General features: G+C 36.7%; 1 protein-coding gene across 4 annotated transcripts in view; it reads left to right on the forward strand.

The window, feature by feature from the left end:
- Positions 1-2,696, forward strand: part of Cul3 (cullin 3) — a 191,850-nt gene extending 189,154 nt beyond the window's left edge. For all 4 annotated transcript variants that reach the window (XM_067766441.1, XM_067766439.1, XM_067766440.1 and 1 more), the window contains 2 exons: positions 1,783-1,921; positions 1,985-2,696. In XM_067766441.1, coding sequence (XP_067622542.1) covers positions 1,783-1,921; positions 1,985-2,137 — 292 coding nt within the window. In that variant the 3' untranslated portion in view covers positions 2,138-2,696. The remainder of the gene's footprint in view (positions 1-1,782; positions 1,922-1,984) is intronic.
- The last annotated feature ends 8,893 nt before the right edge of the window (positions 2,697-11,589 follow it).

An 11,589-nucleotide genomic window follows, 5' to 3' on the forward strand; every position in this document is an offset into this window, starting at 1 on the left:
TTTTTTTAAATTTGTTTTTAAATGTACTTTTCGAAAAAAATACAAAAAAATTTTTAAAGGTGTTTTTTTTTTCAATAAAAAAAAAAAAAAAAATCGGCCCACTCCGGGATTAGTGGGGATGATTGCAGAATTGATTGAAGTTTTTATGAGAAAAAAAAAAAAAAAATGGCGAAATTCGAAAAATCTCGAAAAACTGAAAAATTACAAAAAAAAAACTTTAAAAATTTGTTTGTATTTTTTCAGAAAAGTACATTTAAAAACAGTTTTTTAAAAAAAAAAAGATCCCAAACGGTCAATTTTTGAAAAAGTTATAGCATTTTGAAAACAAAAACGGTATTTTTTTAAAAATTCATAACTTTTTTTGAGTGGGATGGAAAAATTTGAAAAAATTCTGAAAAACGTCTTTCGTAAGCTAGAAAAAGAAGAAAAACTTTCAGCCAATTCTAAAGGGGTCGGGTTCAAAATTGGTCGAAATGGGATGGAATACCCCATATACTTATTTGTAGTTAGTATATATTTATGTATCCGATCACATATACTGACATGCAGCAGTATTACATATACTTTATTGTGGCTGTCATTATACCACGGTTACATACCTATGCAATGGTATGCGACAGACCTGCTACACAAGTGTATTCACTTACTTCTGACAGGATCTCGGTTAAGTTAGCATAACGGGAAAATCTGGGTTGCCACTGTTGTTTCGGTTGAAAGCGGTCAATTAGGGTTCTGTGCAGAGACGTTAAAGATTGAAATAGGGTTTATGTAATCACAAAAGTGTTGCTGTGCTCCACAACATTTTAATTTTATATCATGGCGAAAATTGTTCAGTTCAGGATTAGTGCATGAGGTCACTTCTCTAAGTCTTAAAAGCATAGAAAATGAAGAGTTTTTCAAATTATTGTGAAAATCTTTTTAAACTCGAGAACAAAGTATAGCTGTAAAATATTTTATAGTATTTCTGAATTTCTACACCCAATTTCATTATATTTGTGTGAACGGCGGCCACCGTGGTGTGATGGTAGCGTGCTCCGCCTATCACATCGTATGCCCTGGGTTCAACTCCCGGGCAAAGCAACATCAAAATTTTAGAAATAAGGTTTTTCAATTAGAAGAAATTTTTTCTAAGGGGGGTCGCCCCTCGGCAGTGACTGGCAAGCGCTCCGAGTGTATTTCTGCCATGAAAAGCTCTCAGTGAAAACTCATCTGCTTGGAGATGCCGTTCGGAGTCGGCATAAAACATGTAGGTCCCGTCCGGCCAAGTTGTAGGGAAAATCAAGAGGAGCACGACGCAAATTGGAAGAGAAGCTTGGCCTAAAATTTCTTCGGAGGTTATCGCGCCTTACATTTATTTTATTTTTTAGTATTTTTGATGAATAGGGAGAATGTTTTATAGTGCTTCGCGAAATTTTGTGTGTGAATGGGCAAGGCGTAATAAACTTCAATTGCCAAGTCTGAAGTTCCTTCATATTTACGAACGCAACATCTTGGTTGATTGTGGCGATGTTATTGGAATGCATAAGCTTGTGTTAAACGCATCTATATGAAAAATTTCATTGTTCCGCGGCCTTTATTGACACACTTGGTATGGTACACTATGGTAATATCTTCATTGCATTTTTTTTAAATCGTAGTTTTTTTTGTTTCTAGTAATAAATAAATTAGAAAAGGTTACGGACTGAATCATAACCAAATTTTGCTGGAACTATGAACACAGCCTTGATTATCTGCCAAAACAACATATGCCCTATATCAAATATAAAATTATCCCATTTACAGGGTTAAAATTCAAACAGTTGCTGCTAAGGGAGAGACTGAGCCGGAACGCAAGGAAACTCGTGGTAAAGTTGACGAAGATCGGAAGCATGAAATTGAAGCCGCCATAGTTAGAATAATGAAAGCAAGGAAACGTTTACCGGTATGAAAAGCTATGGTTTTATTTATCTCTTGCTTGGATATTAATAACCATTTTTTATTGCAGCACAATTTACTTGTTTCTGATGTTACATCACAGCTGAAGTCCCGATTCTTACCATCGCCCGTTTTTATCAAGAAACGAATAGAGGGCCTTATCGAAAGAGAATATTTAGCCAGGACGCCAGAGGATCGAAAAGTGTATATATACTTGGCATAAACTTTTATCGATATAAGCTCTCTTCTAAAGAGGACAGCAGTCAAGAGTAACGATCATGAGTTTTTAAATAATAGAAAATTAGCCTCTTATTCAGACTTTTATACACTCATGTGCATCGTCTGCATCAAAACAGAAACAGCTGTCGAAGTTTTCCCTACTCATTTACTCTCCACCTCTGATTCAGTCGAATATTAAATAATTTAATTTTTTGGGCATTTTCAAACGCCCTGTCCATATTCGATTTTACGTGTTTGTACACAGACGAAATTCCTTCGAAAAATCTTTCACAATTGCTGCTATAGTTTATAAACCGCAAAATGCTGACTTCATTGCTTACTGAATTAAAAAAACTTCTAATAATAAAAAATTCGTTTCTTGTAAAATTTCACGTAGGATTGGTGTATGACTGTGTATAGATGAAACCAGAGTATAACCATTGTGTTTTACATTTAGATGGCACCAATTTATTTATAAATTAGTTATACTTTATGCCTAAATTGTGAAGTAAATTTTTATGTGAGAACTGCATAATTAAACGCATCGAAAATTGACAGCGCCACTTCATTTTAAGTATTTTCCTGGTTATAAATCTGTTGTAATGGAAATACTAGCTGATTTGATGATATGCATATATTTCATATTCTCATATGGACATTTTAAAAAATTGCATCAAAACTGATAATGCCACTTCATAAAGTGTTAATCCTTCAAAAAAAAAAAAAAAAAAAAAAAAAAAAACAGTTTGGATTACAAGTTTTGAAATCCCAGCTGATTTCATGATAAGCATATTTTTCATATTTTCATATGGACAATATTTACTGCACAAAAATCAATCAAGAACTGAAAATGCCACTTATGTCTCTTAATCCTGATACAAAAAAAACAGGTTGGATTTCAAACCTGGCTGCTCCTGTTTTCAAGAAACTGTACTTTCGTGCACAAATTACTAAGATGAGTTCCAATGCAAGTTTGGATGGATTTTGGGTATATATATTCTACTTTTCATGGAACTTCTAGATACATCACTTATTTATTTTTATCATATATGACATTTCCCAAATGTCATAATCCTAGGGTTCAGCCAGCGAAACTTATTTGCAAAAAAATAAACTTTGAAAATCAACCAACGGGTTTTTTCTTTTTTTTTCAGCGTCTATGGGAACAAAACTCCACTGCCTACTTTGAAAGGTTAACAGCATCCAAACATGGCCCAATTCACATTTAAAAATGATGGTCTGGAATAAAAAACACTGATTTATGGTGTATATCTGGAGAACCTCTCAATAATCCTACTGTGATTTTATATATATGTATAACCAGATAGCTCTCAAGTTAATATTTAACTTCATTCTCCAATCACTATCCAACCTTTGAGAAATATTCTAAAGGAAGAGTTGATCTCTACGTCATTATAATTAACAAATTATTATCCAACCTTTGAGAGACTTTGAGAAATGTACAGTTCTCAAACGAATCTCCAACAGAAATCGCCAGTTGATATCATACATTGGATATCGAGCTGAGGTGGAGTTGTAAACAAATACTCACGTGGTATCACCAAAGCCAAGAGCTGTTTATTGTGGGAAATAAACACCTGGTTGATAGCAAAAATGAAGCGTTATTAATTAAATATAAATTATACACGTTTTATTTTATTTTTGTGAAAATAATGTAGTATTGGAATCTTACATTTGAGTCCAGTTAGAAAACCACAAGTTCGGAATTGTCTTTTTTCAAATTAAGTAATAGCATGTTTTGCTTTACAAAAACTCTAAAGATGAGCCACTGTTTCGAAACAACCCTAGATATTATAGAAGTATGCTTAGTTATCAACAAGAGCTCTAATGGTACTCAAGCAAAAATGCTTGTTGCAAATAACTGATAGGTTAACTAGAGTTTCACGCTGCCATATCGGACGCTTTAGCTCGGCTTGAACTTCAGGTAAGGTATACTGAAAACTACAGAATAAGTTCAACAGATAAATCTCCAACAGAATTAAGTGGCGTCGAGCGAGTACCTCCTGACTCTTGAGGAGGGTTTGTTTGATGTGGCGCTTATGCAACAGCTACGGCTCTCATCGGGTGGAAAGGTTTCTGGACTCAAATCGCGCTTATTCAACGTTTATTACGCAAAGACAGAAAGCAGGGTTAGAGACACAGTCATGGTAAAGAAACACCTAAACTCGTGTATGCAATCTAACTTCAGCACCTAAGACCTAGCAGTGGTCGCAATAGAGGGGAGAAAAGAACCGTCCTTGATCCTGGCATCCTGCTATATGGCCCATAACGTGGAAGCCCTACAAGAGGAGTTCAAAAGATTGGTAGATCGGGAAGGGTGCAGAGGACGGCTAGTCACGGCATCACAATGGGGAGGGGACGCTATTAGCGAAAATGCGAGTCCCTTTTTCGTTATGTACTATAGAGTAGTCTACAGGTGGCTAAAAGTGGCAGCGTGCCTACATATTGGGCTAATGTCAAGCAATGTGCTTTATGAGCATTATACATCAGGGTATGAATGGATGGTCCTTGACAGGCCATCTTTCTCAGACCGTGCATATATCAGCTTCAGCATTCCCCTGAAGATGGTAGAGAAGGGGAAACCCCTTAGAAACCCTAGTGCAACGGACTGGTACAAATTTCAGAAATGAGTAGCTGGAAGGGGGTTGGAATATACCTGCGGTATGTATGTCTGTCGTAAGAAGCGACTTAAATACCAGATTCAAGGGGTTGTGTAGCGCAACCCTTTCAGGTTGCCTGCGCGATATATATCTTCTCCAAACCAGACAGACAAACGAGATTTTTAAGCTGGCAAAAGTTGTTGAAAGCGAGAACTGCTGCGATGAATGTAGAAATCTGTTGAGGAACGTGAAATCAATAGGTCGAAGACGGTTTCATGGAAAAATTTCTGTGCGGAAATAGAACGCTCCAGCGAAACGGCGAGAGATATTGCGGAAGAGTTATGTAATAACGTCTACACTCCTAATACGGAGTAAGAGGTACCCGGATTGGTAACAAGTATATCAATTTAATGGGCAATAAAATCGTTTGCAAAGTTCAAACGGCTCGAGTAGTCTTCTTACCGAAAGCGGGAAAAAGCAGTCATGTACACAGGCCTCTTCGTTTGACTTATGTATTTTCTACTCAAAACCCTAGAGAGATTAATGTGTGTATTAATAAAATCAAATATGAGTGGAAAATTGTTCTATTTAGCACAACATACTTAAACCAAAGGCAAAAAGGTGGATACTGCATAGGGTTGTAATGAGGGATTTCCTATGAATTTTCTTATTACTTTCATATCCGCTGTCATATTTGCATCATTCTCTATCAGAATATGGAATGGAGGTATTCCCACTAAGTGCATCAGCAGGGGCGGTTCTCATCGCACCCGTTATGCCAACGCAAACTAGTCGATGCAGTTTACTTAGTTTAGTTGTTGCCGTTCTTTGCGTGGCCTTCTCCCACCAAACTAGGGAAGCATAGGTGACTATTGGCCTTACAACAATATTAAATGTCCAATATACCATTTTTGGACATATCCCCCATGTTTGAATATAAGACCAAGTGATTTTTCAAACCCTTCTCATACGTGCATATGTTTTCAACTTACGTATGAGATGAGAATCATTTCAAGGGAGTATTTAAACAACTGGAACCTACAACAGACCTTTTCATCATTCATATCGCTTATTCTTTTGGCAATCGGGATAAATCATTTTTGAAAATATCTGCAATTTTTTTGGATAACTTGCATTTTTAGACCAGTTGAAAACATGTTCGATATGGGTGATTTAATTTGAATCCATATTTTATTTATTATTTTTCTGGAAAAATTATGCAAAGTTAGCATTTAATTATACTCAGTTGAGCATAGCTCACAGAGTATATTTAGTTTGATTGGATAACGGTTGGTTGTACAGGTATAAAGGAATCGAGATAGATATAGACTTCCATATATCAAAATCATCAGTATCGAAAAAAATTTGATTGAGCCATGTCCCTCCGTCCGTCCGTCTTTCCGTTAGCGCGATAACTTGAGTAAATTTTGAGGTATCTTGATGAAATTTGGTATGTAGGTTCCTGGGCACTCATATCAGATCGCTATTTAAAATGAACGATATCGGACTATAACCACGCCCACTTTTTCGATGTCGAAAATTTCGAAAAACCGAAAAAGTGCAATAATTCATTACCAAAGACGGATAAAGCGATGAAACTTGGTAGGCGGGTTGCGCTTATGACGCAGAATAGAAAATAAGTAAAATTTTGGACAATGGGCGTAGCACCACCCACTTTTAAAAGAAGGTAATTTAAAAGTTTTGCAAGCTGTAATTTGGCAGTCGTTGAATATATCGTGATGACATTTGGCAGGAACTTAACCCCCTTTAACAATATGTGTTCTAAATAAAAATTATCAAAATCGGATGACGAACACGCCCACTAAAAAAAATTTTTTTTGTGAATCAAATTTTAACAAAAAATTTGATATCTTTACAGTATATAAGTAAATTATGCCAACATTCAACTCCAGTAATGATATGGTGCAACCAAATACAAAAATAAAAGAAAATTTCATTTAAGTTGTCTAGAATACTTTTAATGCCATAAGTCGAACAAAAATTTACCAATCTTTGTGAAATTTAGTAAGGGCATAGCTTCTATGACGATAACTGTTTTCTGTGAAAATGGGCGAAATCGGATGAAGTCACGCCTAGTTTTTGTACACAGTCGACCGTCTGTCCTTCCGCTCGGCCGTTAACACGATAACTTGAGCAAAAATCGATATACCTTTACTAAACTTAGTTCACGTACTTATCTGAACTCACTTTATCTTGGTATTAAAAATGGGCGATATCGAAAATTTCGATAAATGAAAAAAATGTTATAATACTATACCAAATACGAAAAAAGGGATGAAACATGGTGATTGGATTGGTTTTTTGATGCAAACTATAACTTTAGAAAAAACTTTGTAAAATGGGTGTGACACCTGCCTATTATGCAGAATGAAATTAAAAAGTTCTGTAGGGTGAAATCAAAAGCCCTTGGAATCATTGCAGGAATACTGTTCCTGGTATTACATATATAAATAAATTAGCGGTACGCCACAGATGATGTTCTGGGTCACCCTGGTCCACAGTTTGGTCGATATCTCGAAAACGACTTCACATATACAACTAAGGGCCACTCCCTTTTAGAACCCTCATTAGTACCTTTAATTTGACACCCATATCGTACCAACGCATTATAGTCACCCCTGGCCCACCTTTATGACGATATCTCGAATAGGCGTCCACCTATAGACCTAAGGCCTACTCTATTTTAAAATACTCATTATCACCTTTCATTTGATACCCATATCGTACAAACGCATTATAGTCATATATATAGGCCTATCGCCCTCTCTTTCTCATTGGGTTTTTACAGCGATTGTAAGCCCTATTCTATACTATGAAGTTCTTGTTTGGTGGAAAGCCACACAAAAAACAACATACCTCAAAAAATTAGAGGGGGTATGCAGACTATCGATGCTTAGCATTACGGGAGCCCTGAAAACAACCCCGACGGCTGCACTGTATGCCATTCTGCATATTCCACCTGTGGACCTGGTAGCAAAGAACATAGCATAAAGTAGGCCCTAGTAGTACAGCGTCATCAATCACAAGACGAACAGATTACCTGATTCCCTATCTGCGCTTCGAGGGAGATCTTAAGGCCACAATAGAGGTGGACGCAAGGGTGCGCAAATGGCGGACATGTGTACACAGATGGTTCTAAATTAGTGGAAGGAGTAGGGTCTGCCTTGAAGCTTGCTCCGAAGACGTTCGAAGTAGACTGGGCGAGATTAAGCGAAGGCGAGAGGTGCACATGATCGACCAAGCAGGAAAGGCATGGGTTCAAGCGCGTGGCTGTGAAGTGTCGAAGATTATGTGTGGGTCTTACAACCTTAGACTAACGAAGTTGCTTCTATCATTAAAAAGAGAGGACTGTAGACTCATGACAGGTATTCTGACTGGACACTGCGTTATTTTATAACATAGGTCCTGGTTTTTGATAGGGTTTTTCAGTTTGGTCGTTAAAATAAACTTCTGGTAATACTACGTACTCAATCAGTCTATGTGAGGTCCTCATGGACCGGCCAGTTCAACCTAACCTAAACCATCGGTAACAGAGGAGAGCATAAAAAAGTATACTGCCAAACATGCCAAAATTAATGCCGGTACTCTTTCTTGTGTAAAACTGATAATGCTGATGCTGTGGTAATACTTCCCGAGGTGGCCCGGTATCGGAAAGGCTCCGTTCGAATACAGCCGAGTTAATCCCCTGGCTGCAAATCGTCCAATAGACACAGTCCATAACACCCTGGTTAAGGGGGTTGGCAGTTCTTGGTCACCGACATCCCGCCTCCCTCCTATGAAGCGAAACGGCGTAGATGCCAGTCCTAAACAGCTCCGCCTCATAGTCGAGCGCTACGGAGTTCGGCTAAGCCCTCACACCAACGACAAGGCGTATACCCTAGTAAGGGATAAATACACTGAACCAAAAAATACTAAAAACCACGTAAAGTTAACATTTTTTGTTTACAATTCTCAACTGAAATGAAAAAATAGTTAGTTTTATCATTTCGACTCTATCATTTTTACGTGAAGTTTACGTATATGAAATACGTGCAATTAACATGCCGATCATGTATTATTGATATGATACTCATGCATAATTTACATGATATTTATTGCCCCTATTATGGTTTACAACTCAACTTAGTTGGGTTGTAATTAAAACAACTCAACTTTAAGACAACTCAACTCCTGTTTGGTATTACGAATTACAACTTATTTCAGTTGAAGTTGAATTGAGTTGCCAACTTAAGAAAGTGATGATTTGACAGATAAATGAACAGTTGATCAATTTGTGGCGGAAATTTAAGCATTTTCAAAAGTGATTTTGTTATTAAAAGCAAAACGGATATTATATGAAATCTATTTTATAATGGCGAAAATGTTGGTGATTGACATGTCGCGAATACGGGAAACATTCCCGTGATCATTCCAATCCCATTGAACTACCAAGCACCAAGTAAGAAAAGGTTTAAGTGACAAATGATGAGCTTCTAATGAAGTTATTTTGTAGATTTGGCTTCCTTTCAAACAACATTTAAAAAATGTTAATTGGAAATGATATTTACGTGAAAGCAACGTTAAGTCTACATTTAAAAACTGTTGATTTGAAATGAAAGTCACATAAAATTGAAATTATTTTTAGTATGTTTACGAGCCGGACCCATGCGCATCTTGCGCAACCAATATAAAAGTCTCTTATCAAATATCAACAGAAATCAGCTGTTGTATCAGCTTGCGCTGCCCTCTGGAGTATGGTAGCAACTGCCGGTAATGCAGTGCAAATATTCACAATAGTGCCATAGTACAAATAGATTTCTTTGTGTGCTCCCAATCGTTTATTTTTAACAAATTATTTTAATAAAATATAGCTAAACAACACTACGACCAAAATTGCCTAAATCTTGCTAATAGCCCGAATCTCTATCTCTACAACCAAAACTATATTTATAGATTTAGATTCTAAATAAGAGCGAAAAAGGGACCCGTACATAAAAACAGCACATCCAATTCAATAAAATATTTTTTTTTGTAATAAACAGGCACTTATTTACATATTTTTTTAATGAATGAACAGGAACTAAAAATTCGTATTTCTTATGATAGGAGCATGATTCAATCACACGAGGTTTGCTCGACCGACACATTATTTTACAATTGCTGCCATTTTGCTCCCTAATCGAATTGACATCCGTTAACTGTGTTGTTTCTTTGCGAATTTTCGAAAAATATTAGTAGTAGAAATAGGAAGCAATCAGCAATCAGTTTCAAATACCCGATAAGCAAATGGCTGCATAATTGCTTAGAACATTTATTTTAATTTAAGATGAATTTATTAACTATGCTATGATCTATTAGTGTGGCTGAACACAGGTTTTATGAAAAGTACGGACACGAATGAATCGTGCACTTTCGTAAACCTATGAACATACGAAAACTAAACCAATTCAAAATTCATCGTTCAACGCCAAAACCTCGACTATTAAATCGATTCACGTAAAAATGTCATTAGTAAATAATGGAGATGTCATAACGAAATGTACTCATTGGGCATGTTAACTTATTCAGGTAAAAGTCTAGAACAGGAGTCTACTGCTAATACGCGTCCAAAAATATCGAGAGAGGTGACCTCGACAACAATAATCCTAAGGCGGAAAAGAAAAATTGTATCTCTGTCCGGAGATATTTGTAGTAGAAGTTGGCAATTTTCATGTGGTTGTAATATTTTGGGGAATGAAAAAGATGTTGTACAAAGGGCTTTTGCAAGCATTTAATTTTGATCCCACCTCATTGGCGGATCGGCCAGGGTAATTTTTTATAAGCTCGGCTGAAGGCCGCCAACGCAACCAGGGGTCATTTTTCGGTTTCTCGTCAATATCTTTTGAACGAGCTAAAATTTTTATTTCCGCCTTCGAATTATTGTTATCGAGGTCAATACGCATCTTTTGACACTTCTCTCGATATTTTTGGGCGCGTATTAAAAGTCGACCTTCTGTTCTATTAATTCCGTATGTTCGGAAAATTCGTCTCCATTTAAGAATTTGGGGAATAGGTTTACATTGGAATATTATGTATATACTTATTTGATTTATTCGGACCGCGTGAGGTAGTATCAAATGAATGTATTCCGAATATTAGAAATTAACGGTTTATCCGGAACGCTTCCATAAATACTTCTTTATTTTTGTTTTTGTCAGTTCATTACGGCTGCTGAGTAGCGTATCACCCAATGTCGGCTGCCTGTATATAATACGACTTCTGAGATAGTTAGTGCGATCTTCAATTGCATGAAAGTCTCCTTCCGCAAGTAAGTTTTTGATAGGTGTTGTCCTAAATGCGCGTAGACTTCTCCGTACTGCAGCGTGGAATGGTGCCTTGATTTTATTAATGTCATCGGCATACAAACAATACCTAATGTTACGTTGGAGGCTCATGATTTTGCCAACCTCTTCAAAGGCTATTAAGAAAAGGGTTACAGAGAGTGGAGATCCTTGGGGGATTCCATTGTGTTGAGTGTAAATGGGAGAAAGGTGGTTGTTTGCCTTGCAGCGAAATTTCCGGTTACTTAGAAATGATTTAATATAGTTAAATATTTTGGGTCCCACTCGCCACTCTTGAAGTTTCCTGAGGACTATGTGGCCTTCGATCTTGTCAAAAGCGTTGGCAAAATCAATTGCCAGTACAGATGAGTGATTTTTTGAGGAAAATTGTTTGGAGAGATAATGGTCTAAGAAAAGTAAAGCATCTAGCGTGCTGACGCCGGCTTTAAATCCGACCTGAAATGGTGGTAAATGTTTTTTAGTTGTTAAGAACCACATTAACCTTTTTGATATAG

The sequence above is a fragment of the Eurosta solidaginis genome, chromosome 2, assembly GCF_040869045.1.
Source record: "Eurosta solidaginis isolate ZX-2024a chromosome 2, ASM4086904v1, whole genome shotgun sequence".
Taxonomy (NCBI): Eukaryota; Metazoa; Arthropoda; class Insecta; order Diptera; family Tephritidae; genus Eurosta; species Eurosta solidaginis.